The sequence below is a fragment of the Gorilla gorilla genome, chromosome 18 (genome assembly GCF_029281585.2).
Source record: "Gorilla gorilla gorilla isolate KB3781 chromosome 18, NHGRI_mGorGor1-v2.1_pri, whole genome shotgun sequence".
Lineage (NCBI taxonomy): Eukaryota > Metazoa > Chordata > Mammalia > Primates > Hominidae > Gorilla > Gorilla gorilla.
In genome coordinates, this window is record NC_073242.2 from 119,051,931 (window position 1) to 119,079,174 (window position 27,244).

At 63.2% G+C, this 27,244-nt stretch overlaps 1 protein-coding gene across 3 annotated transcripts in view; it reads left to right on the forward strand.

Moving 5' to 3' along the window:
• Positions 1-27,244, forward strand: part of ZFPM1 (zinc finger protein, FOG family member 1) — an 82,241-nt gene that overhangs the window by 12,919 nt on the left and 42,078 nt on the right. For 2 of the 3 annotated variants that reach the window (XM_055364493.2, XM_055364494.2), the window contains exons 2-3: positions 20,851-20,955; positions 24,089-24,211. In XM_055364493.2, the coding sequence (XP_055220468.1) occupies positions 20,851-20,955; positions 24,089-24,211 (228 nt within the window). The remainder of the gene's footprint in view (positions 1-20,850; positions 20,956-24,088; positions 24,212-27,244) is intronic. The other variant, XM_055364495.2, reaches the window with a different exon arrangement.

The following is a 27,244-nucleotide window of genomic DNA, read 5'->3' on the forward strand; positions in this document are numbered from 1 at the left end:
CCTGTCAAATCAGTGGGAGCACGGGGTCCTCCTCACAGTCTTGACAGCAATGCAGTGCCCCAGGGTGGGCATTTCGCCTGTTTGGATCCCTGGTGTCCCCCTGGTGCCTAGAACAGTGCCCAGTTATACAGTAGGTACTTAATAAATGTGGAGGGCCCAGGCAGAGCCCCATTGGCCAGCTGGGGAGGGGGAGGGGCTTGCCTGCATTGAGAAACCCTGTGTGCTCCCCGGCCCGGCTCCCACCCTGTCCCCAGCCATCCCTGGCCCTGCTGCTGCACCTGACAGCTGCGCCCAGATGGGACTCAGGTGCCATCGCGGCGTCTGTCTGGATAAAGCCGCCTCCTTCAGCTGATCCGAGATCCGGCGCTGATGGAGCGATTAGCGGCGATTAGAGCCCGGCGTGCGGCTAATCCTCCTGCTGAGGGACAGGTGAAGCAGCCATAGGGGTGGAGGAGGGACAGGTGAAGCAGCCATGGGGTGGAGGGGTCCAAGGGGCCCGCCGTGCAGGGGGGAAACCAAGGCCACGCAGCTACCGATGTCTCCTTGAGGCAGTGGCCCGGCCGCTCCCTCGCTGGCAGAAAGGCTTCCTGTGGAGCCGCCTGGGCTCCCAGTGGGTGCAGGCCAGCTTGCCATTTCCCCCTTCCTGGATTTTATATTTTGAGTGACTCTTGAGAAATGAGATCCTCTGGGATCCCAAAGGCAGGATCCCTGGGGCGGTGTGGATGGTGACATTTCTGGGTGGTTCTGGGACCTCCAGTTGTAATGATCCTGACGGCGGCCGTGGTTAGACAACAGCTCCGTTACCCAGCCCCGGCAGTTCTGGCATGGAGTACTCTGCAGCCCTGGGAGGGGTGCCTATGACCTCATTCTCCTCAGAGAACTGAAGGCTCAGCGAGGTTGAGTAACTCACACAAGATCACACAGCATGAAGAGAACAGAAGGGACCCTGGCTTCTGGCTTAGAGTGTAGCCGAGGTCAGAGTCTCCATCCTGGCTGGAGGTTCTGGGGTGTTTGCAGTGGGGGGCAGCCCACGAGCCTCCCAGGGGGCTCACCACTCCCTTTCAGGGAGAAAGGCCAAGCACAGAAAGGGCAGGGGACGGCTGAGGGCCACACAACCCATCCTGGCAGTGGGAGGGGATGGGCGGAGGCTGGCCTGCCTCTATTCTTGTTTCTTGGGTTCATTTCATCTGTCCCCAGAAAATAAGCTCCTTTGGTGAGAAAGTTGGTTTCTTTCTAACTTTTCGGTTTAGTTTTGTTTCAATATTCTAAAAGGAAGTCAGCTATTTCCAGTGCAGTGGGGTGTGTATGTGGGGGAGGGGGGTAAATGTCAGCTCCAGTGACCAGCGTTTAAATCCTGCTCCCTGGCCGGCAGCCTCTCAGTTTCCTCACTTGTATCATGGGCATGATCACAGTTCCAGCCTCCTTGGCCTTTGAGGAATTAGGGCAGAAGTGGGTAAAGCATCTGGGGCCCTTGTGCGGCAGGTCTCAGTGAACCCCAAAACAGCAGTGGTATTAATGGGGGGGACACGAGCCGGGGCGAGGGTCCCTGGGGTGGGGCCACCTCTCCAAAGCCCTCTCTGCCCGCAGCCCACCCTCCCTGAATCCTACTGGCATTCTTCCTGCACGGTTTTCCACCAACAGCTACAGTGTGGCGATGACCTCAGTGATGTCACCTAGGGCCTCGTCCCATCACACAGCGGCCAGAGTGGCTCCAGAACATTTGTCCCTGTGATCCAAGAGTCTACCCCTTGTCAGTCCCCCATAGTTGCCACAGTCACCCAGACCAGGAGCCGCAGCAAACAATCAGGGGGTACAGCATCTGTCCCCATGGCCCTGGTTCTCACACACATCCCAGAGGCTCAGGCCTCAGTTTCCTCATCTGTCAAATAGGGCCGACACCGCTAAGCCTGCCCTGCAGGCCATGGCCAACCCCCCTGAGGTCTCCCCACCCCTCCCAGCGGTGCCCACCCAGGGCTTCTCGAGGAAGGAGCTCAGCACCCGCCCCAGTGACACTTCACTTCTCTGGGCCTTGCTGCCCTTTCCTATAAAATGGGGTGCCAGTCGCCCTCTCAGAGTCCTTTCAAGGAGCGGATGGTGTAGACCGCGAGACCTGCCCTGCAGGGCGCATGCGCAGCTGCTCCTGTCATGCTGGGACCTCCGGACCCCGGGCCTCGCAGCCGCCTTGGATCCCCTCCCTCCTCCAGTCACGGGCTCTGGGCTGGCTGCTGGGCGTGTTGGGCACAGCGGGCCCTAAGCTGACCCGTGCCCTTTGTGGCTGGGACCTGAGAGGGGAGGCCCCCACCCCCTAGTTCCATGGCTTTGGGAGGTGGGGGTGGGGTGTTTTCTACCTTACCACCCTACAACGAAAAAGAAGAAAAGGGAACTTGATAAAAAGGGCGATGCGTGCTGTGCAGTGGAGGAGGTGCTATCGCCGTTATCTATCTGCCTGCTCGAGCTGAGCGGCCCCCCTTCCCCTTATCTCACCCCACCCTAATGCCAGGAACAAAAGCGAGAACACACTCTCACCCGCACACCCGCGAGCCCACCGCCGCCCCTCACGCACCCGGAAGCCCACCGCCCCGACCCACCCGCGAGCCCACCGCCCCTCACGCACCCGGAAGCCCACCGCCCCGACCCACCCGCGAGCCCACCGCCCCTCACGCACCCGGAAGCCCACCGCCCCGACCCACCCGCGAGCCCACCGCCCCTCACGCACCCGGAAGCCCACCGCCCCGACCCACCCGCGAGCCCACCGCCCCTCACGCACCCGGAAGCCCACCGCCCCGACCCACCCGCGAGCCCACCGCCCCTCACGCACCCGGAAGCCCACCGCCCCGACCCACCCGCGAGCCCACCGCCCCTCACGCACCCGCGAGCCCACCGCCCCTCACGCACCCGGAAGCCCACCGCCCCTGACCCACCCGCGAGCCCACAGGCCCTGACGCACCCGCGAGCCCACCGGCCCCTCACGCACCCGCGAGCCCACCGCCCCGACCCACCCGCGAGCCCACCTGCCCTGAAGCACCCGCGAGCCCACCGTCCCGACGCACCCGCGAGCCCACCGCCCCGACGCACCCGCGAGGCCACCGCCCCTCACGCACCCGCGAGCCCACCGGCCTCTCACGCACCCGCGAGCCCACCGCCCCTCACGCACCGGGAAGCCCACCGTCCCGACGCACCCGCGAGCCCACCGTCCCTCACGCACCCGCGAGCCCACCGCCCCGACGCACCCGCGAGCCCACCGTCCCTCACGCACCCGCGAGCCCACTGCCTACGGCGCACGGAGCCACCAGATCTAGAGGGAGAGCTGAGCACTCGGGGTGCTCTGAAAGTCATCATCATCATCATTTTGCAAAGAAAGCCCCCAAATAACCCTCCCTGAAACAAGGCAGCCAAAAATAAGAAGTCGCCCTAAACAGCCCCCACAGGAGAAAAGAGGCCGGCCTTGGAGAGGGGTTGGGACATGGGGCCAGGTTCCAGCTGCGCCGGCCTCTTGGCTGTACGACCTTGGGCCAGTATCTTTCCCGCTCTGAGTCATCCCTGAATGGATGTCAGGGAGCCTTCGAGGAAAGGGGAGAGCCTGCACTGTAACTAAAGCCCCCCACCAGCCCCATGCAGCTTTCTGACCCTAGACTTGGGGCTGGGACCAGTCACCCAGAATCTGATACCCCCAGGGCCCCGCCCCCCAGAGCCCCACCACCCCCCCAGAGCCCCACCCCCATGGCCAGGGCACCACTGCCCTAACCAGCCTGTTGGCAGCCAATGGAAATGGGGTATGCAAATGAGCAGGGGTGAGGCCCAGGGATTGGCTGAGCTGCTGTGTGGGGGCAGGGCCTCCTCCAGGGGCTGCCCTTGACCTGGGGGAGTAGTTCCCACCCTGGACCCTGCCCCAGGACGGGAGACCTCTGCCACCACCACCACCGGCTCTGGAAGGGCCCGCCTTTTAGGGGCCTCGCTGTCTGGGCACAGGCGGATGGACAGGCTGGCCTCTGGATGACCTGCCAACCCTCAGAGCCCAGACCCACGTGGCCTCAGTTGGGGACCAGGACCCAGGAGTTCCCGAGAGGAGTGCAGCCAGCAGCCACTCCCAGATGGGAACAGCGAGTTTCACAACCCGGCAGGGACGGCCCGGGGCCAGCCAGCCTCCCACCCCCGTGTCTGGGCCCACTCCAGACCCTCCTGCAAGCTGCCCCCCACCGCTCCACCCTCTCCCCGCGCTGACTTCCGTCCGGAACCTCATTCTGCCAAGCTTCTGAAGTGCCGGCCGGGCCGGGGACGTGGCACCATCTTAATGAATGACAGTCCCAACCCCTTTGCCCACCCTCAGCCTCCCCATCTGTAAAACCGGAAGGCGGTCTAGTAGGTCTGCCTCCCAGGATGGTTTCTGGGCTCTTCAGCAAGCCCCTTGCCAGCCTGGGCCTCAGTTTCCCCTTCCACACCATGAGGCTGATGTGGCAGGTTCTCTGGGGGGTCCTCCTGTCTTTGGCTGTGGCATAGCCTGGAAACCTGGGGTCTTCCAGATTTCCCGTTGTCAGAAATTCACGTGCCAGGAGGCCATGTCTATAGGGGGCTCAGGACACCTTAGGGGGCATGCGCCTGTGTTCTGAATCCACCCACACTGCACAGTGGGTCTTGCTGGCAAGACCAGGATGAGGTAGGCTCCGCCGGCCTGAGACCTGGCTGGAGGCCCTGTCAGCTCCCACGGCACCTGAAAATCAGCCACAGGTGTGGGTGTTTGTCAAAAATGTGTTAAGTGGAAAATAGTGGCGGGGCGAGGAGAGAAAGAGTCTGGGCTGAGATCTAAGGAGAGGAAGTGGGGAGGGGCCGTCCGACCAGAACCAGACATCACCTTGGCCAGGGCCCCACCCCCTAACGTGGGGTGCAGTGCCTCTCACGTGGTGAGGGTCAGAGGTGCGTGCCCAGCCCAGAGGATCTCCCCACGCAGCCCTCCCAGTCTGCAGAGGGGTCTCCACGCATGCAGGCAGCTCTGTCCTCCCCCAGGACAGCTCGGGGCATACAGTAGGTGCTCCATAAATACTCCCCAGCTGATTTCTGGATCTGCTCCCTGTGCCTGGCTGTGTCCCCAGAGGCAAAGCAAGCAGAAGGAAAAAGGAAATGGAGAAAAAGCCAGGGTCTCCAGAGCCAGCATTGTCCTGGGCAAAGGCCCCTCCAGTGTGGGGGCATCGCCGGTGGAGAGCCAGGGTCCTTGTCCCTGTGCCGGGGCTGTGACTCACTCCTGCGGGGTCCTTGCTGTCGGGGCCACCCCACCTGTCCTGGAGACGGGGCTGCTGGACGGGTTGGGGCGGGCAGCCTCTGGATGCCCACGGGTGTCCCCTGTACTCTCCAAACCTGTACTGAGTGCCTGCTGTGTGCTGGGCATGGACCAGGGACCCCAGGTGACCTCATGGAACCCCAGCCTAACGGGGGAGAGTGAACACAGGGGTCTGACGTGCTCTGTGGCAGAACCACTGGGGAGGCTGTTGTTGGGGGACTGGTGGTGTGGAGGGCTGGGTGGTGACACTGAGTGACAGGTGAGGATGTGGCATGGTGTGGAGGGCCGGGTGGTGACGCTGAGTGACAGGTGAGGATGTGGCATGGTGTGGAGGGCCGGGTGGTGACGCTGAGTGACAGGTGAGGATGTGGCATGGTGTGGAGGGCCGGGTGGTGACGCTGAGTGACAGGTGAGGATGTGGCATGGTGTGGAGGGCCGGGTGGTGACGCTGAGTGACAGGTGAGGATGTGGCATGGTGTGGAGGGCCGGGTGGTGACGCTGAGTGACAGGTGAGGATGTGGCATGGTGTGGAGGGCCGGGTGGTGACGCTGAGTGACAGGTGAGGATGTGGCATGGTGTGGAGGGCCGGGTGGTGACGCTGAGTGACAGGTGAGGATGTGGCATAGGGAAACACATCCTCGCCGAGCGCACAGTGGGAGCTCCGAGCAGGGGATGAGGTCGTCCAGGAAGGGGCGGGAGACGCAGCGTGACGCACTGACCCAGGGCCCAGCTCCGATGCCAGTACCTCGCCCGGTGGGGTCCAGCCTCCGCGACAGGCATTCCCTTCCCCGTGTGCCCTTGCCAACTACATACTGGGCTGCCCAGAGGCTGCCTTCTGAAGGAGCGAGGGGGCTGGGAGGAGGAAAGCCCAGCTCCCCTGCAGCCATGATAGATAGACCGGACTTTTCCTCTCCACTTACTCCGCCCTGACCGCGATGGGCGCTGAGAATTCAGACAAGAGCCGGACTCCCTGAGCTCCCAACCAGCTGACCCTCCAGGGCTGCAGCCATGTGTGACCTCCACCCTCGCGAAGGCCAGCGGCCACAGGGTCTGGCTCGGGCTATGGCATCTAGGCTCTGAGATGACAGTGGCCGTGGCAGCTCCCGCTCACAGTTCAGGACCCCGAGATGACCGTGCCCACAGTGGCTCCCACGCATAGTGGAGGGGCCAAGACCCCAAGATGACCATGGCTGCGGTGGCTCCTGCTCACAGTGAGGGACGCCAGGACCCCGAGATGATCGTGGCTGTAGCGGCTCCCACTCACAGAGGTGGGGTCAGGGTCCCAAGATGACCGTGGCCTCGGTGGCTCCCGCACACAGCGGAGGGGTCAGGGCTCCCGGCTCTGAAGCCACGTGGCCTGGGCATGAATTCCTGCCCACCAATTGCTCACACTGGGATCTGCCACAGACACCTGAGCCTGTGACTAAGACTAAGGCTGTGTCTCCATCTCTGTGAAATCGGGGCGAGGCCCCCGCGGGCTGGGAGGGCTCTGGGCCTCCGACTGGCTGTGCACCATGTTTCACTGGGTTATTCCTGAGGGGACCTGCAGGTCCACAAGAGCCTTGGGTGGGCCGGGGCAGGGGCCGTGTGGTCTGCAGGGAGTGGAGCCAGAAGCCTGGGCCTCCCTGGTAGGAGCCTGGCAGGGCCAAACCCTGATGGGCAGCGGAAGTCTGTTGGGGCCACCCTCAGGACAGGTCACCTCAGCTGGGCTCCCACCACCCATGGCCGCCGGCAACCCCACCCCATCTGTGGACCCAGTTCGTGGAGGGGGCGCAGGGCTGAACCCCAGCGAGCCCCAGCCTCAGTGTCCACACCCACAAGTGGCTGGAGGCATGGTGGTGGGCAGGGCAGGTGCCCACAGGGTGGGGCACACAGGCAGGGATGTGCCAGCTCTACGCCTCGGTCCCAGGAGAAAGGGAAGAGGCACCAGAGCACCTGCTGCGCCCACAGCACAGAGAGGGTGGCATTTCCTGCTTTTTTGTTTGAATTTTCTTATTTTTTTTTTTTTGAGACTGAGTCTCGCTGTGTCGCCAGGCTGGAGTACAGTGGTGTGATCTGGGCCCACTGCAACATCTGCCTCCCGGGTTCAAGCCATTCTCCTGCCTCAGCCTCCTGAGTAGCTGGGACTATAGGCGCCTGCCACCACGCCCAGCTAATTTTTGTATTTTTAGTAGAGACGGGGTTTCACCCTGTTGGCCAGGATGGCCTCCATCTCCTGACCTCGTGATCTGCCCACCTCAGCCTCCCAATGTGCTGGGATTACAAGCGTGAGCCACCGCGCCTGGCCTGAATTTTCTATTTTTTATTGTGGTAAAGTGTACATCACATTTACCATATTAACCCTTTCCCGTGTACAGCTCAGGATACAAGTGCATTCGGTGCTGGGAACCCAGCAGCAGTGGGTCCCCATAACTCCACGCCCTCCTGGCACAGGCTCTCCCTGATGGTGGCTCCCACCCTTGCCCCAGCCCCACTCCGGCATCCTAGGCTCCGCCTCTGTGGGTTGGAGGCTGATGCGTTAACTCCTGGTTTCAGGCGGGGCAGCAGGCCCAGGGCAGGCCTGCATCACAGAGCTCAGAGCTCTAGTGCCCCACAAGCTTCCAGGACGCCGCAGCCCTGGACCCCACCAGGACGACAGGCCAGCTGGGCAGGAGGTCTGGGCGCAGGCCCTGCAGCGCTGCCGTCCTCCGTGGGACCGGGCAGCCTCCGTTTCTGCAGCTGTGCGGTGGGAGCAGTTGCTTTGCTGCCTGAGACCCTGGAACGAGGAAAAGGCTGAACTGAGCCAGAGGGCGTGGCTTCTTCCTTTCTGAAAGGCATCTGAGGGTCTGGACACTAGGGTCCTTGGGTCTGGGGTGAATCCTGCTTCTGGCCCCCGGGAATCTCCGGGACGGCCCACTTGGAAGAGGATGGCAGGAACCACCCACCCTTGGGCTGTGGTTCGATGCTGTGAATGAAAGCCTGGAGTCTCCTGGGCTTGTGAGCTCACCCACCGCCCCTCAGGCCTCAGCCCAGCTGTATAGCAGTTGATGAGGGGCCCCTCTCACCATGGCCTTGAGGGCGGGGTGAGGTGAACCCACAGGCCTGGCCTCGAGGGCCGCAGGGCGGGAGGAGGGTCGGCTGCTAGGGAGGGCCATGACGGCCCCGCTACCCCGGGGTCTGGGTGCTGCGCCCCACTTCTCCCATGGCCGGGCCCATCCTCGGGGACCCCTGCTCCCTTCCAGGGAGCCAGCTGCCTCCACCCATCTGACGCAGGCTGCGCGGCGACAGCTCTGTGAGCCGCGGCCCCCGCCCCATCTGTCAGCCCTTATCACCCATTTGGGGATGGGGGTCGCTCCCCAGCCCAGATTCTCGGGGCCGTGCTGGGACCTCTCCTCCTCCCTGGGCCTCCGGCGGGCTTGCAGCCGCGTGCGTGGCCTCAGCCACCCTGCCACACATATGGCCTGACCCCATCCTCACCTTCACCCTGTGCGGTGGTCCTTGCCCCCCACGGCCCCACGCGGCCTCGCCACCCCCACCCACATCCCATCCCTGGGCACCCCCTCGGCTCTTCCCCAAGGGGTTTAGTAATCGGTTCTCCGGAGTGAAGCAATCTCATGTAATCTATCAGTGGCTATCAGGCCCATCGGAGGGCCGGGAGTGGCCGGGCCCAGAGATGGCGCCAACCTTCAGCGTCGATAAAGTTTCCGAGTTCAGCGGTGATGAATGTTGAGTAAGCGCAGGCCGCACCGATAGGATGTGGACTTGGCAGGCCGCGGCTCCGGCTGAAACCAATCTCTCCCCTATCAGCCGGGCTGGGCTTTCTCAGGCCCCGGCTCTTTCTTCCCTCCTCCTCTGCCTCCCTTTCTCTCTGCCTTGCCCCGCCCGGGCCACTGCCCCTGGGGACACGGGTGGGGGACTAGCCCACTGGCCCTGGCCCCAGAGAAGGGGCAGGCTCAGGGCAGGGGGAGGATGCAAGGGAGCCCGAAGAGGTGGCCAGAGCTGGGGGGCTGCCTGGAGGTGGTGGCAGATGCAGCAGCTGCCCGGCCAGGGTTCCCCCAGCAGCCCAGGGACCCTACCACAGTCTGACAGATTTTGGCATTCTGCTCAGTGTCTGATGGTGGCTTCTCATGGTGCCCAGAATAAAACCCCAACTCCCTCCGAAGCCTCCAGCCCCCCTGCCTCCCCACCACCCGCCTCCTCCCATTCCTGGGCCGTGCAGGGCTCCGTCCCACTTCAGCGGGTGGAGCGGGGGGGCTCTGTCTTCAGCGCTCTCTGCCGGAAGCTCTTCTCAGTCACAGGTAAAGGTCAGCCTCTGAGAAGCCCTGGTGACCACCCTGTCTGAAGCCAGCCCCCCACGCCAGCCCACTCTTTTCCATCCTGAACACTGTCCGAGCCTCCGCGGCGTCCTCCATCCCCACACACAGGACGTTCATTTGCTCCGCTCTTAACGCCCCTGATGCAGAACCCCCAGGGCTGTCGGGAACCCGCATCTGGGGCCTCTCTGCCTCCTGCAGAGCCTCCCATCCTCTGTTCACAGCAGCTCTTCGAGACTGATGAGTCCATACTCGTTGGCCAGATGTGTAAACCAGGACCTGGGCAGCCCCTATGCCCAGAGCCAGTCACCAGCTAGATTCCACTTGGCCCTGAATGGCAGCTGACCTGAGGCCCGTGCTGGGACCATGCAGGGACAGGTCTGGCTGCTCTCTGCCTCAGTTTCCCTACAGGCCTGTGCTTGATCCTGGCAGAGCTTCATAAACTGTAAAGGGCTGTGCATTCGTGTTGATGGAGATCAGGTCAGAGGGAGCCACAGCTCCGGGAGGAGACATGCCCGGTGCCAGCCCTGCACCAGAGCAGGCGAGGCAGGTGGACGCTCCCGTGGGGTGTCGAGGGTGCCCTGGCTTCAGCCATGCAGTGGGCACCTGGCAGGGCTCAGGCCCTGGGGAGCCATCAGAGGGGAGGGTGGGCACACACAGGGACCATGGTGAGGGCAGGAGCGCACGCGATGGGAGGGAAGGTGTGGGACCGGGAAGGGCCTCGCTGAGCTGTGATCCTCCTATGACACGGAGCCAGGAGGAGAAACTGAGGCCAGCAAGGGGAGAAACCAGACCTCGGGCCTGGAAGCTGCACAGACCTGTGTCCCAATCCCACCCAAGTAACCCTGAGCAGGGGCAGGGGTCCGGGGGGGGCACAGCCGAGAAAAAGGGAGGAGGAGGAGGAGGGGAGAGCGAGCTGAGGCCTGAGAAAGCCCAGGTCCTCTCTCCTGACTGAGGACCCCAAGGACAACGCCGGGTACAGGGCAGGGCTCGGGAAAAGGGTGCAGGCAGGTTGCTGGGTCAGCACACCTGGATCTGTGCTATCTGTGTGGCCACCCCAAGGCTCGCTGGCCACTGCCCACTGTCAGCTGCCTACCACTGTTAGTTCCTCTGCTTAGGGAGGGGCTGGGCTCAGAGGAGCCCCAGCATTGCCTGCAGCCGATGCTGCCTGGGACGCACGCGTGCAGGAGGACCTGGGCCTACCCTCGGCCCCCTGGACGGCTGCTCAGCCTGGACACCATGCGGCCAGAGGCTGGGCGTGGCTGTGGGCCCGGGGCAGTTAAGCCCACCAGGTCCACCCCTCGGTTACTGGGTCAGCCACAGGAAGAAGTGGTGGGGCTGAGGGGGTGTGGGTGCAGAACCCCCTCCCAATGCTGGTGCCCCATGACCCTGAGTCTCATCCCTCTCCTCGTGGTGCCCCCACACCCACCCAGGCTTCAGACCCCACAGGGGCAGGTAGCAGGGCACCTTGCCATGGGCACCTTCGGCCAACCAGGTGGGACTCAGCCTGGCTCACCCACCCCAGGGTGAGCAGGCTGAGACCCGAAGTCCCCTCGCAGGAACCAACCAAGTCTCCATCCCTCTGCACAGCCTCCCTGCTGGGGGAGCCCAGGATGATGTAGCGACACCCCCCTCCAAGCCAGCCACACCCCACCAGCCTGTTTCCAGGCCCTGACCCTTCCCGTGTCCATCAGCATTTGCTGGGTACCTACTGTGTGCCGGGCACCGTTCCAGATGCTGGGGGTGCGGCCGTGAGCATACGTGAAGGGAGGAAGGGAGGGCCGCCAAGTGGCAGGGCGGCCATCGTGGGAACTGGGGAGGGCTGAGGGAGGGAGGGGAGAGGGCCGAGCAGGTGCCTGCTGGAAGTTCTGGCAGAGAGGGCAGCCAGGGCAGGGCCATTTTCGGAAAGCAGGTGGGAGCTGAGTAGGGGTTTGGCTTTTGCTCCAAGATCCCTGGGGGCCCATGGGAGGCGTTTGAGCAGAGGAGGTGAGGGGCTGGGGGCTGCTTAGTGAACATGACCACAAGGCCATGTGTGGCTGGGGAGGCAGGGAGACAGTTCTTCACACAGCAAGTGTGTTGTGGAATCCAGGCTGTTGGCACCGAGGGAGGGACTCAACTTGAACATACAATGGGGGCCAACCTGAGCCAGGGAGGGCTTCCCAGAGGGGCAGGGAAAGGCAGGGAATTTGAGGGCCGGAGATGGTCAGAAGCTAAGCCGGTGGCCTGAGGGCTTCCCACTTCTGGCCCGGGACCGCTTTTGGCTGCAAGACCCCGGCCCCCCAAGGGCAGTGCTTACGCTAAACACTCAGTGTGATAGTGATGGAGAGAAGATTTGGACGTGTGCACGCCCGTGCGCCGGGTCCCTTCTCCACACCATCTGCAGACCGGGGCCACGCAGACCTTCCCCACAGCCCTGAAAGTGAGTTCTGGTCTCTGCCAGCCCGGCTTCCCTGCCGTCCATGAGGAAGTCGGAACATGGACATAGAGGGAACCACAGGAGAGGAGAGGAGGGAGAGAAGCGGGCACAGTTCACATGAGTGCCGGGAAGGGACAGCTGAGCAACCACGTGGGCTGGGCATGTGGGCTTTGGCCTGTGAGGGCCCCGGATCAGCGGAGAAGGGCACGGGAAGGTGGCTGATGCTAGAAAGAGTAAGATTTTCAGTGACTCCTTTCAGACTCTTGAAGAGAAGCAAGCACAGATTTGGGTCACCGCGGTGTGTTTCTTTGCCTGAGACTGGGCCAGGTGGGGCCCTGGATTTTATTTGGGCTGCGTGTTACCACCATACCCATTTCCAGCAAACTTTCCTGCCTTTAAAAGCCAAACATGGCTGGGTGCAATGGCTCATGCCTGCAATCCCAACACTTTGGGAGGCTGAAGTAGAAGGATTGCTTCAGTCCAGCATGGTGGCATGAACCTGTGGTCCCAGCTACTCAGGAGGCTTAGGCCGGAGGATCGCTTGAGTCTAGGGGTTTGAGGATACAGTGAACCGTGATTGCACAGGCACACTCCAGCCAGGGCAACAAAGCAAGACCCCGTCCCAAAAAAGAAAAGAAAAGAAAAGCAAAACCAAGAGAATGCTTACGGGGATGCAGTTGGTTGTATGTGAATTCCATCTCAATTGAATATTTATAAGGCTCTCACTGGGAGTGAGTCAGGGCTCAGGGCCCCTGCACAGCAGCCACCTCCTTGAGCCTGGGGACATTCGGTTCAGCAGCAGCTCCCCAGGCTTGGCCTGGAGGGCGTGTTGGGCTCTGAGGCTGCTTCAGTGGGCTTGGCCCTCCTGGAGCCCACAGCCTGAGGCCGACCTCGGAGGGGAGAACAGGGAGAACAGACCTGGGGGTGGGTGGATCTGGGACTCAGAAGAGGCACGAGCTCCCCATGGCAGGGTGTGTGGGAGCTCTGTCCATCTGCCTCTTGGTGGAGCCGCTCAACCGCCATGTCTCCCCTGCCCCAGGCCCGCTGGCACAGTTGAGGGGCAGGACCAATGCGGGAGGGTGTCTGGGCCCAGAAGGCACAGCCTGGGTGATGGGCTCAGGCCACGTCCCCAGCCTGCCACGACCCTCTGGGACCCTGGAGGTTCAGCCGCGTGCTCCTGCGCTGGTTAGGGCTCTGCTCTAGTAAGCCGCACCCTCACCGGCATCCGCTTTTGTGGTTGCCCTGGCTGACAGCAAGTGCTGATCCCGAACTGAGGAGCCGCGGGTGGGCCAGGGGTGGGGCTGCTGCGGGGCACTCTTCCCGCCTGGGCCTCTCATAGCCCCCGAGGGCCTCTTCATTCTTCGTCTCCATCAGCGTCTGCGTCTACACAACCGTTCCTGTGTTCTTTCTTTAGCACCTCGTGCCGGCATCCCTGTAAGGGGTCGCTGTCATGGTTGCCCGTCCTGCCTCCCGCAGGGCTCACTCAGCTGCTGTGCTGGGCCCACCGAGGCACACACGCCCCTCCCAGTCCAGCCGGTGAACCAGTGTGACCTGCAAATAAACAAGGCTCCGGCTGAGCTGGGGCGCTGGAAGGGAGGCCTGGACCATGGGGGACGGACCTAGGCCGGGGGAAAAAGCCTCAGCCAGAGGGATGAAGAGGCCTCAACTGCACATAGAGGCGAGGGTTCCCATAGAGGGGGCAGGGGGTGCTGAGGCCCCAAGGCAAGGGCGGCAGGGGAAGGAGTTGGGGGCCAACCTGAGGACCCATGGGTTTAAGCAGCCAGGTGACAAATGCTACTCGAGGGAAATGGGGGTGGGGACTTGCCCGGGGGCCTGGACCCCACATGGTAGTGGTGGCTCTGGGCCACACCGGGGTGATGGGTTAGACGTGAAGGAGGCTCGAGGCTCCGAGGGCGTGTGCCGAGCCTGGGCTCCCCAGTGGGTAGGTGGGTAGGCATAGAAGGCGCCGTCTGCTCCGGGCTCTCCCAGGCTCTGCGCCCACTCCCTCAGCTGCCCTTGTGCCTGGAAGTCAGCCTGGCTGCTTGAGGATTGCACGTGAGGTACTGGCCACTTGGTCCTGAGGGTGTGGGCGGTGAGTCCCGAGTCCCAACCGCGGGGCCGGGCTTCCCACGCAGGCGGTGCTGGGCTGGTGTCGCCAGCAGACCCCACTTTGATGGCGGGGCTCGGCTGCTGCTACCGCTGCTCTCTGTGCCTCGGTTTCCCTCCTTGGCGAGATTCACGGGATGAGAGATGCTCCTAGCTGGGCCAGGGGGTATGGAGAGCATCAGCCACTCACCAGGGACCTGGGAGGGCGCCGCTTGGCTGGAGGTCATGCTGTAGACTCAACTCGGGTCAGCTTGGGGGACCCAGGCCCTCTGCAATGGCTCACCACGGCCCCCAGACCCAGCCTGGGTCCCAGTGACCTTGCGCTCCCATAGCATGGCCTCCACAGAGCGAGCGGGGCTATCCTCGTCTCCTCTCTGTCCCCACCGTGGCCCAAGCTGCCCGCTGCCCAGCTGGTGGGAAAGTCTGAATCTGTTGCTATTTTCTGTCTGTTATCAGGGCCTTATCTGGCCGCTGTGTGCCGCCAGAGGCCAGGGTCTCTCTCCTGGCAATGCTGTGACCCACCACCCCCCCGCCCACCTGCTACCCAGGGCCAGCAAGACCAGGAGGCCAGCCCTGGGGCTCTTTCTCTTCTGCCTCCCCAGCCCCACCCCTCTCCCATCTCCCCATCCCATCCTCTGCCCCGACCTGTGCCCCTCTCCGCTCCCCTCCCCATCCCTCCCTCCCCCCGCTGCCACCCCCTGCAGCACTTCCTCCCCCAGCCCTGGCCTTCACCCACTCACACCCCCCGCCGAAGGAGGAAGATGGGGCATGTCCCTGCAGAGTAGAAACAGTGACAGCAGCTGTGGTGACAACCTCACATCTGCGCCCAGCGCCCGCTGCCAACACCTGGCTGAGTCCTGACGCCAGCCTTTGGCAAGACAGTTTGATCCGCTGAAACCAGGCTCAGGGAGAAGCCGCCTGCCCTGTGCCAGCCTCAGCTCCTGCTGTTCCTTTCTCCTGGAGCACTTTTCCCTGGACCCGGTGCTGGCAGCCGCCTCCTCTCCCCATCCAGATTGCCACCCACTTGCTACTTCCTCCAGGAAGCCTTCCTGGATGGCACCTCTGACTCTTTCCTGTGGTGCTCACACTGGCATCTTCCACTTTTTGGGGGATGGGGCTGGTCACTGCAGGATCTCTGGCACCTCGTGAGGGTGGGGCACGCCAAGGGCTCAGGAAGGGGAAAGGAGCCAGCCAGCGAAAGCGAAGGAGGAAGAAGTGAGTGTGTGAGGGGACGGGTGAGTGAGGGAGCGGATGAAAGAGTGAAGGAAAGAGCTGTGGTGCTGGTGGGGGAGGAGCGGGGCCGTGTGGCTGCCAGTGGCCACTCGCCCCACCAGCTGCTCACATGGGGCCTGGGCAGGCACCTGCACCTCCACTTCCTCCCCTCTAGACCAAGAATGAGAGAACTCCCAAGAGAGGCCAGCATAGGCGCCTGTGTCCCCTGCAGGCACCCACTGGGGACTTAGGCTGATCTCAAACACTGAGCCAGGGCAGGGTGCTCCCTGGGCCAGGGCCCTGGTTTTCAGAAGGCTTGCCCAAGGTCACAGAGCCAGGGGCACCGCAGGGGCCTCCCCAGGGGCCTCAGACTCCTCATCCACAGCCCCATCTGCACCCCACCTGGCATGTCCACCCTGGGGCCCACAGTCTGGGGGATGCCCACCTCTCCTCAGTGACTGGCTCCAGCTTTCCGCAAGGCAGTCGCTCAAAGGAGCCCCCCAGCGTCTCGCCATCAAAGCCGGGAGGGGCCACCTTAATCGTCGGTGTGGGGACTTGGAAGGGAGCTGGGATCATCCCGCTGCACAGAGCCAGCTCCGTAATTCAGTTTTAAAGCATGAAAAAAGGGAGTTGATGAAATTCCACTATCAGCGCCAAGCCAATATGCAAAATATCTCACCCCCAATCAAATAGCTATTATGTTTTCATTTCCATTTCGGCATCCGGCTTAATGAGCAGGAGACGGATGGGCGCACGGGTGTCTGCTGGCTGTGATAACCAAGGGGCTCCGGGCACCACAGGGGCTGAGCCCAGTGCTGCCCTGGCCACCGATGACCACAACCATGGCCTGTGGACACTTCCAGGCAGGTGCGGCCTTGGCCACTGACCTCTGCCAGGCCAGGCAATGGGGCTGACATTACCCTCACTGCAGGTGGTCCCAGGGCGAGGGAGGCGTGGGGTCCATGTCTGCTCGGGGAAGGGCTGCGTGCTGGGTGCAGGTCTGAAACCCAGCCGCAAGTTCCTGTCCCACCACCCCCACCCCCACCACCGCTGCCTCCTCGCCGGGGGCCGTGGACAGGGCAGCTCACAAGTCGGCCTTGCTGGGCCTTGGTTTACTCACCTGTAAAGTGGGCATGACTCGGCTTCCTACTGTGGGTATTGGGATGTGGTTGGCGAGTGGGATTTCCACGATGGCTGCCCCCAAGGTCCTGCTTACGCTACTCCACTCCACCCTGCCACAGCCATCACCACGTCTCCGTACTGTCCTCGTACCCCCTCCTCCGTGCACCCTGTCCCCCTGCACTTTCCTGACCGCCCCTACCTGCTGAGGTCTGTGTGGGCCGCCACCCTCTACACCCCAGGTTCCCCATCTGAAATGAAATTGGTAGACCACCTCGCTGGACTGCGTGGGTGGGGGCGGTTAAGGGTGGGCATTTGTAAAGTGCTGAGCACCGCCCGTCCAGTCTTAACCATTCACACCCTTGCCCATTTCTCAAAACCTGCGCTAGCCACAGTTCATGTTCACTGAGCACCTGCCCTGTGTTGGGCTCTGAAGACGCGGGCAGGCTGCACGTTTCATCTCCTGAGGTGGGAGCTGCTGTGGCTTCCATCTGTAGACCAGGAAACTGAGCACAGAGAGTGGAGTGACTTGCTCGAGGTCACACAGCAAGGACGCAGCAGCTGTCAGCCTGCCTGGCCGTGGGTTGGCCTGCTCCAGCTGTTGGCATCACTGGGCAGAGAGAGGGTCCCCAGGGAGACTAGGGGGGTTCTTTGCTAGCCCCGGGCATGGGGGGAAAGCAGCAGAGAGCAGCCGTGGCTCACAGATGCCCCCAGCCTCTGGGGGCCCAAGTGCTCTGTCGCCCACCTGGACAGTCCCCACGGACCCCAGGTGGGCCACAGACGGGACCGGTGCTGACTTAGGGGCTCGGTGGGGACCAGGCAGCTGCTCTCAGACACCGAGGTGGGCCCAGGGCAGCATCAACCTCGACACGTCCTATCTGTGGGCTGACAATTGTCTCCTGCATTATCAGAGCCGTTTTAATTGTGCTGGAACTGAAATTAGCCTGGCAGCCTCTTTCTCCACGCTCATCACCACGGCATTGTGTGGAGCAGGAGCCTTTGTTCTTGTGTAAATAGGAGAACCCATCACCAGCCCAGCGCTTCCCTGGGTGTCTGAGGCCCACCTGGGTGGGGTATGGAGAGCCAGCCCACCTTCCTGAGGCTGCAGCAGGGATGCACAGGGCTGTGTCTCCTGTGGGCCCCAGCCCCAGTGCTCTGGTCCCCGAAGTCCCTGAAGGCAGGTGGCCTCCAGCCCATTTGCCAGAGCAGGTCACTGAGGCCCTGATGCCCTACAGCTGCTCAGCAGGAGGAAGCACAGCTCCTGGGCAGCCCCTCCCAGCTCCATGCCAGCCACGGAAAGCCCGGGCCTCTAGAAAGGGGAGGAGCCGGGCTGAGCTGATCGTTCCGCGTGCTGCTGCCAAGTTGGGGATGGCCGAGCACCTCCTGGCCTTCTGGATGGCACTGCCTGCTCAGGGCCGACCCCAGAGGTGGGGAGGGGAGGCGAGGCCTCCGTGGCTGCTTTTCTGCTCTGGCGTGTGCTGAGGGAGGGCACTTGGGTTGGGCTTCCTGTCCCAGGGGCAGGAGTTGAACCGGTCGGGGGTGGCCCAGCCTGCCCTGGAGCCTGCCCATGTGGGCGCTTTAATGGGAGGCTGTGAGCCCTCACCTGGGGCTGGCTCCTGTGTGGTCTGAGCCCAGCCTCCTCCTATAATTACAGCTCTGAGGTGCTCTGAGGAGGCCGGGACTCATGGGTCCCAGCTAGAGCCCCAAAGGCTGCAGCTAGGAGAGTCCAGCCTGCCCCTCCTGTCCAGCTCCCCCCATGGCTCCCCGGTGGCACCTGCCCCTCCTGTCCAGGACCCCCCATGGCTCCCCCGTGGCCCCAGGATGAGGGTCCCCTCCTCTCCGTGGCCTCTGAGGTCAGCACGGCCAGGACCCTGCCTGCCCTCAGCCTTGACTGCCAGCACACCCTGGCCCCCGACCTCCCCTTCCTCCACCATCTCCGTCCCCGCCCCAGGGCCTTTGCACATGTGGCCCCCTCTGCCAGAGCTGTCTTCTCAGGGGCTGGTCTCACAACAACCACTGTTCCCTCCTAGATCTGCCGGCTGCAGCCTCTCCCCTCCCCGTGTTTTTCTGTCTTTCTCTCATGGCCCCTTCCCTCACTGCACTTCCAGAACTTGCCATTGTTTTCGGCCGGGGCCCGTCTGTTGTTCTCTGACTGTCCCCACAGTGGCCTGGACACCCGGGGCAGTGTTCAGCGATCTGGTGCACCCCTGCATCCTGGAACGGCACCTGGCACCTGGCCCTCGGGTGTCAGCAGAAGGCAGAAAAGGCATCTGCCCCTCCGGGAGCAGTTTGGTTTGACGGCATCAGCCAGCCACAGCCTGCTCATGATCAGAGAGGGGGCTGGAGTCCAAACGCGCAGAAAATCCACCTTCCCACCTCCCTGCTGCATGGAACGGCGGGGTCAGCCTTGGACATCAGCCTGAAACTCAGTCACAGCATTTCTCACTCTCTCGCATCTTCGGGGGTCTCTGATGTGAGCCTCTGAACCTGGCGTTGGACGCTGGCGGGTGGCGCGGTTCTTACTGGCTGGGCAGGTGTTTCGGGCGTCAGCAGACTCCACCTCCGACCAGCCCGTCTCCCTCCCATCTTCTGCCTTTCCCCGGAGAAACAAAGCAAAGCAGGGAGCATGAGGGGCTGCGAAGGAGGACGGCGGGGATTCGGAGAGAAGCTCTTGAAGCTGGGCACATGTGGGCGCTTCGGTGTGTTTTTCTGGGGAGGAAGCACCAGGTTTCATCAGATTCCCAGAGGGGCCATGAGGCAAGACAAGCCAGGAACCACCGAGCCGGAGGTGCAAACCCCAAACAGTTCTCCATCCGTGCGGCTTGCTTGCCTCCAGGGATGGGGAGCTCAGCCCTCAGGAGGTGGTTGTTCCAGCCTGCAACGCTCAGGCCTTCCCTCTGGTGTCTTCTGTTCTGCCTCACCCCCACTCTGCCCCATCAGCTCCCCTGACACGTGAACTCAGACACGCGGTTTCCAGACTTTTCTTATTCATTATTCTGCTGTGACCGTGGGGCTTGGCGGCTGCAGGACCTGAGGTCTGGGCTCAGGAGGGCCACGGCCCCTCCCACTCCTGAGTGTGTCGGGAGGCTCTGCCCCCATCGTGCTTCACACAGGACAGTAGAAGGCTGGGCGGGTCAGGCCTTGTGGAGTATGGGTGCAGAGGGGGCAGTCCCAGCACGCAGGCTGAGTCAGGGCCTGGGGACCCGGGGAGCAGTCAGGCAGGATATGGAAGGGCACCTCTGTCCTCTGTTCACACTGGACACCATCACCCATCACCAGCCCCGCCGGCGGATGTCAGCATGCACACCTGCACTCAGCGCCACTCCACAGCCACTGTGGGGTCCGGAGCAGCTGCCCTCGCACTTTGGCCGCGTGGCCTTGTCTCAGTCTGCCTTGTCACCTGTAAGGTGGACTCCTGGATTTCCCCCACCCCGATGTGTGAGTCTCTGAGGGACCCAGGCCCTGAGGCACTCCACCCCCAGGTGCTGCAGACACCTGTGCCCTGCTTGGTTTGTTCGCTCGACAAGTCTGTGAGCGCCTCCTTTGTGCTGGGTGAGGGCGTCACCCCAGGAAGTTCCCAGACCGAGGGAATGAGTGTGAGGGAAGCGCACGGGGACTGGGCCCCTGGGCAGGGCACTGGCAGGTGATGCCAGGCGGAGGCCGTGGCGACGGCGACCCTCAGGGCCTGGATGGACGCTGGGCCTACAGTACAGGGAGGGCCCGCTCGCTGCTCCAGGGCTGCCAGAGCAGGTGGGGGCCTGTCCCCTGGTGGTGGGGGGAGCAGGTGGGAGAGAGACACAGGGTCCACGGCTCTTCTCTGGCAAGAGTGGAATCCGTGGGCATGGTGGAGGCCAAGGGTCAGGGCAGGTAAGGGTAGGCGGAGGCGACCCTGCAGCTTTGGAATTGTTGCAGAGGGTGGGGGTTCGTCAAGGATCATCAGGTCTTTTTTTTGAGACAGAGGTCTCACTCTGTCACCCAGGCTGGAGTGCAGCGGTGCAATCGCGGCTCACTGCAGCCTCCAACTCCCAGGCTCAAGCGATCCTCCCACCTCAGCCCTCCTAGTAGCTGGGACTACAGGTGTGCGCCACCACACCCAGCTAATTTTTGTATTTTTTATAGAGACAGGGTCTTGCCCTGTTGCCCAGGCTGCTCTCAAACTCCTGGACTCAAGCAATCCTCCCACCTCAGCCTCCCAAACTGCTGGGATCACAGGTGTGAGCCACCATGCCCAAATGTCAAGTCTTGAGGAACCCAGAGGGAGCCCCCAGCTAACAGCCACCTGTCCTTTGACCTCAGGGTGAGGGATGACCCTCACCCCTGCCCGTTGCCATTTCCGCCTGGGCACCGGGGCTGTGCCTATGCCAGGAGGGGTCAGGAGGCAGAAGCTGTCCCCCCAGAGCTCCTCCCGAACCCCCTTCGTCTTGTGTCCACAGGTTCCCTCGGAGACATGGAGGCCAGAGAGGAGGTGCAGTTGGTGGGTGCCAGCCACATGGAGCAAAAGGCCACAGCACCTGAAGCCCCGAGCCCTCCCAGCGCAGGTGAGTCAGACTGAGCCCTCTCACCGCGCCTCCAGCCGGGGCCTCCATTGCTTTCCTGTACCGTGCACTCAGAGCTCAGTGGTGTCTGAGAGGTGTGGGCCAACTATATGCAGGAGTCCAGGACAGGCGTCTTCCAGCCAGAGGCCTGTTGCCCGGAGGCCCTCGGTGGGGCTGGGGGGTCTCCAGGGAAGGGGAGATATGCACACCTGCTGCATGTGCGGCCTGAAATCCAGCCCTCATACAAATGAGCAGACCAAGGTCCAGATGGGGCAGGTCTGGCCCTGGGTTGGATGGGAATCCATGCCCCTCCCAGCCTCAGTAGACCCTCTGTGAAGTGGGGACCATGAGGCCCCCTCCCTGGGGCTTGTTGAGCTGTGACCCCTGCTGGCATGCTGCTTGGGCTGAGTGCACAGTGGGTGCTGGGTGCAAGTGGGTGCTGGGTGCACAGTGGGTGCTAGGAGCACAGTGGATGGCTGCTGGGTGCAAGTGGGTGCGGGGTGCACAGTGGCTGCTAGGTGCACAGTGGATGGGTGCTGGGTACACAGTGGGTGCTAGGTGCACCATGGGTGCTGGGTGCACAGTGGATGCTGGGTGCACAGTGGATGCTGGGTGCACAGCAGATGGGTGCTGGGTGCACAGTGGGTACTAGGTGCACAGTGGATCAGTGCTGGGTGCACAGTGGGTGCTAGGTGCACAGTGGGTACTGGGTGCAAGTGGATAGTGGGTGCACAGTGGATGTTGGGTGCACAGTGGATGGGTGCTGGATGCACAGTGGATGCTGGGTGCCCAGTGGGTACTGGGTGCAAGTGGGTACTGGGTGCACAGTGGATGTTGAGTGCACAGTGGATGGGTGCTGGATGCACAGTGGATGCTGGGTGCACAGTGGGTGCTGGTTGCACAGTGGATGCTGGGTGCACAGCAGATGGGTGCTGGGTGCACAGTGGATGCTGGGTGCAAGTGGGTGCTGGGTGCACAGTGGTGTCTCCTGCTAAGACACCACACCCCATTCACAGACCAGAGAAGTTTGGTGACTTGCCAGGGTCACTCAGCTCGCAAGTACCCTAGTGGGGGTCCCACCCAGGTCTGGGTTTAGCCTGATTTCCTCCACCTTCACAGGCACCTCCACATTCCCTGGGCCCTCCTGGTGGCCAGTTCCATGGGGCAGGGCATTTCCCAAGCCAAAAAGAGGGCCTGCCCTCCCAGGAGAGAGTTAACCTGCCATAAGGAGGCCTGCTGGAGCCAGCTGTACCCCAGACACATCCAGAGACCCTGGGAGAAGGGGCCTCCCTGGGACAGAGGTGCCAGGAGAGGTCAGCATGCTCACCCCCATTTTCCAAGGTCCGAGAGAGACAGCAGCAGGTTGTCCGAGAGAGACAGCAGCTCCCCCACACTCCACTTGCAGCCCCAGGCACCAATCTCATACCTACCCCATGCCACGAAACCCTTTGCACACAGACTGTGAATTACCCCCACTCCAACGTGGAGGGGATGTGGCCATACCCGGACCATTTGGGAGGATGCTAGGTGGGTGACATGAGCTGGGGTGGAGGAGAGATGGATGCGTGGGGCTGCCCCCGACGGGCGGAGGGATGCCAGGAGGCAGTGACAGCAGGTCCAAAGGCTCCAAGGCCAACGGGGACGGGGGAGAGGTTTCAGAGGGGTCTGCAGCCGAGGGGCTGGGGTGGAGATCCCAGGCAGACCTTGGTCCCTGGCTTGGGAGCGGGGCTTCTCAGTGGGGACCCCCACCCCAGCATTTCCCAGTCTGAGTGTCAGGGTCCCCGCTGGGTGGGCCGCAGCCCCAAGAGCCCAGCAGGCCTCATCCCCCCATCTGCACATGCCCAGCCTGCTGCACCTGGGCCCCTTTTTCTGGCAGCAGGCCCTGCGGTCACCAGAGCCAGTGGGACTTGACCCCAGGGCTGGGGCCGCCATCTCCCCCAGCTCACCCAGGGACATCCCAGCCCCAGGACGGCCAGGCCGGGTGCAGGCGTCCAGCCCAGCCTCTGGTGAGGCCTGGGACCCGCTGGCTGCCACTCCTTCCTGTCCTTGCCACCATCCCCGTCGGCACACGCTGCTCGTGGTACAGCCAGAGCTCTCCCTGGCCAGTCCCGGGGCCGGGCTCTTAGCCCTCGCGGAGCCTCAGTTCCTGCACATGTGAGCTGGGTGCGAGTCCCTCAGTGGCTGGGGTGAGAGAGCACGTGTAGCACATGTGGACTCCGAGGCCCTTGGCTGTCACCGCCGCCAGCCTTAGTGCCGCACGCAGGTGCCACCGGCAAGCTGCAGGGCGCCCTGATGGAGGGGCCGCAGCAAAGGGCAGGTGGAGGTGGACTTTGACCCAGGCCGGCTTCCCGGGGAGCCAGGCTCCTTATCTGATCTAGGAGCCAGGGCCGCATGGGTGCGGGGGTGGGGCCCGGTAAGGAGCTGGAAAAAACAGCCAGGGCTGCACCTGGCACCGGCCGTAGTGATAGCGTGGCGATGGGCGCGATAACACAGCAGCGCAGGAGCTGTCTGCCGCTTGGCGGGTCCAGCGAGGCTCCCTCGCGGTGGCTGGAGCTCAGATGCCAGCCACTTTGATTTATAGCCAAAAATAATAGGACTTTTATACTGTGTGATTGACTTATTTGATGTTAATCACAGCCCTTATCGCGGGTATTAATAATCTGTAGACACGTGACGTCATGGGGTGGGGGGGGCTTTATGGGATCGCATCGATCGGGGCCGAGGTGGTTATCAGGCCAGCTGGGAAGGCAAACATGCCCTTTGGGCTGGAATCGGTGCAGGGCCTGGTGGAGGGGCCCCCAGCTGCCAGCAGAGGGGACTGGGGAGCTGGCGACCGCGCATGTGCCTGCTGGCCGGGACAGGCCGGTTGGCCATCCTGTGCCCTGATGTATCAACAGCAGCTGGAATAACAATTATCATTGAAACAATTAATGAAGGGAGAGGGGTTTTAAAAGACCAAGAGGAAAACTTGGATGTCTGTCCCACCCCAGTGAGAGCGAGCCAGGAGATGGGGGTGGCTCTGGGCCTGAGCTCCCCAACCCGGCGTCCAGCGCCTCAGCATCCTTCCCAGCTACAGGGAGGGGCAGCTCAGTGCCCGGCACTCAGCAGGGATGTGACGGTGTTTTCCTCTCTGCAGATGTTAACTCACCCCCACCGCTGCCGCCCCCCACATCCCCAGGAGGCCCCAAGGAGCTGGAAGGACAGGAACCAGAACCCAGGCCCACAGAGGAAGAGCCGGGCAGTCCCTGGAGCGGGCCAGGTAACCACGCGGGTGGTGGGGGCAGCAGCATCGCCTCCCGGGCAGCCTGGCCCGGCCCCTGGGAGCAGGGCAACGTGGGTGCTGGGGCAGGTGTGTAGGTTGCTGGAGACCCACCAGGCCCAGGCCTGTGCCTAGTCCAAAGCTCAGCCAACCCGTGCAGCTGGTGGTATCGCTGGAGCCTGGCACCCTCGCACCAATCCCGGGCCTCACGTGGTGTACAAGGAAGCGCTGGGGGGTTCCCTGGATCAGAGCCTGGTCTGGGCCGCAGAAGAGGAGACAGAGTAGTGGCTGGGAAAGAATCCTCAGAGGCGGGAAAGGCAGGGAGGTGGGAACAGGAGGCTGCATCTGAGCTGCCCGGGCCCGTGGCCTTCCCAGCTGGGCCGGGATTCAGAGCTGTGCTGAGGTGCCCAGGCAGGCGGTCAGGCCTGAAGGGCAGGAGAGGACCCCACCCCACTCCAGAGTGGCTGCAGCCTATGGGGACGGAGTCCGATCCACATACCCCACGGGGCCTGGGCCACAGGGTGTGTCCTAGAGGGTGGTTTGGTGACTCTGCTCCGTGATTTGCAGCTGGAGTTCTGACCCCAGAAGTCCCATGAACGTGTTCTCCCTGTGGCCCCTTCGGGGACCGTGAATTCCATTCATTTATGAACGCAGGAAACACTGGCAGTCGGGTTGTTTCTGTCGTTCCTAATAAATCCCACGGCCCGAGGAACCGCAGTAGCGTCTGGGGTGGAATCCCAGGGCTGCCTGGCCGAGGCCGTCATGGGAGCTGGTGGGTCAGGGAGGGAGGGGGCCCAGCAGAGGTGGGGTGGGGGTTGCAAGGTCCCCCGTGGAGGAGGGACAGCGTGGGGAGGGGCAGGTGCTCGAGCCAGATGCATGTGCAGAGATGCAGCAAGTATTTATTTATTTATTTATTTATTTTGAGATGGAGTCTCACTCTGTCGCCCAGGCTGTAGCGCACTGGCGCGATCTCGGCTCACTGCAAGCTCCGCCTCCCAGGTTCACGCCATTCTCCTGCCTCAGCCTCCCGAGTAGCTGGGACTACAGGCGCCCGCCACCACTGTCCAGCTAATTTTTTGTATTTTTAGTAGAGACGGGGTTTCACCGTATTAGCCAGGATGGTCTCGATCTCCTGACCTCGTGATCCGCCCGCCTCGGCCTCCCAAAGTGCTGGGATTACAGGCGTGTGCCACTGCGCCCGGCAGCAAGCATTTATTGAGTGCCTGCTGTGTGCCAGGCATATAGCCGGGAGCAGATGGCCGTTGCAGAGCGCGCAAGAGGCCGTAATGACACCAGCAGGGCCCCGTCTGTGGAGAGAAGATGCGTGGTGAGGCGCTCGCCGTGCTGGGGAGCGGGGAAGGCTTGGCTGAGGCAGAGGAACCCCATTCCTTCCCAGGGGCCAAGATGGAAAGGGGTCAGCGAGGTCCCAGCAGCAAGGGGAGAGTGCACGATGGGTCCGTGTGCCCGCCGGTGCAAGTAGGCAGCCGCTTGTTTAACGCTGCCCCTTCCCATAACAGGGCAGCCGGGGCCACAGAGAGAGGGGTGGGCCTGGGCAGCCGCAGCCAGGAGGATGACCCGGCCCCATGGGGAAGCTGAGTCACACCTGCATGGGCTGTGGGGCTGCCCAAGGCAATGCTGGGGCCTCGTGGCCACCGGTCCTCAAGGGCTCCCCCTGCTGTCCCCCAGGAAGGGGGACCGGGCATCCAGCACAGCAGACGATGTGACTTGCCCACCTGGGACCCAAAGATGGTGGGGGTCCCAGGCGCCGTGGCAGAAACTTGCTGGCTGCGTCCCTTCTCCTCAGGGACACCAGGTGGGGAGCAGGCCCAGGACACACCTGTCGGGGGTCGGACAGGCGCTGGTGCCTTCGGGGCTCTCGGTCAGGCGCCGGTGCCTTTGGGGGTCCCGGTCAGGCGCTGGTGCCTTCGGGGGTCCCGGTCAGGTGCTGGTGCCTTCGGGGGTCCCGGTCAGGTGCTGGTGCCTCAGGCCTTCGCTGCGGAGTCAGCATGACAGGGAGGCCTTTTCACGTGCAGGGCAGCACTGTGGGGTCGGGAGGGGCCGCCCTGACTGCCTCAGTGTCCCCAGCTGTAGAATAGGGTAGCGGGTAGCAGGGAGGGTGCCCACAGGCCCCCCTCGGGCCCGCAGAGCTCCCACACTCTATCAGTGGAGACCACCCACGCAGTGGCAGGGACCATTGTGTACCTGTGGGACCCAGTTGGCCACTGGGCAGACAGGGGGTGCTGGGCAGTCCTCACACCAGCCCCAAGAGGGGCCGAGATGGTGACCCAAGTCTCTGGAGGAGGAGACCCAGCCCGGGGATGCAGGACGCATCCACCATCATGCGGCTGGGAGGTGGTGGAGCTGGGTTTGGGCCTGGAGTTCACAGACACTGGTTTGATCGCCACCCCACGGGTCCCTGTCCACCCCTGCGGTGTTGAGAGGGGTTAGATCATCCTCCTGTTCTCCAGACGGAGGAGGCCCTGGGGGATGGAGCCTGGCGCCGGGAAGGGCTGGGCCCCTGAGGCCGGCCGTGGTTTGGGGCTGGGGCACACCCCCGAGCTTCCTGTGCTGTGTGCATCCTCAGGACCAGGCGGTGCCCTATCGGCTCCCGCAGATATGAATTTCTGTGCAGTGGGCGGTGATGGGCTGATACGCGGCCGCTGGCCAACCGCTGCTGTGGCCACGGCCTATCAGACCCACACAGGCCGAGCTATCACCCGCGGGGAAGCCAAGGAGGCTCTGTGGGCTGTTATCTCTCAGGGCGGCCCGTGCGTCGATGGCCAGCAGGGTCAGTGGCCCCAAGGGCAGTGCCCAGCCAGGTGACCGGTCCAGTGGCCGGGGCACAACAGGGGATCAGCCACATTTGCCCTGCTCCTCCTGAGCATCTCTGCCTTCTGTCTCCAGACCCTCTCTCCGATGCTCCGTCTTGTGTGAGCACCTCTCTCTCTCCCCCTCCCTCCTCGCCTTCTCCCTCTCTCCCTTCCTCTCTCCCTCTCTCTTTGCCGTTCTCCTTCTCTCTTCCTCCCTCCCTGC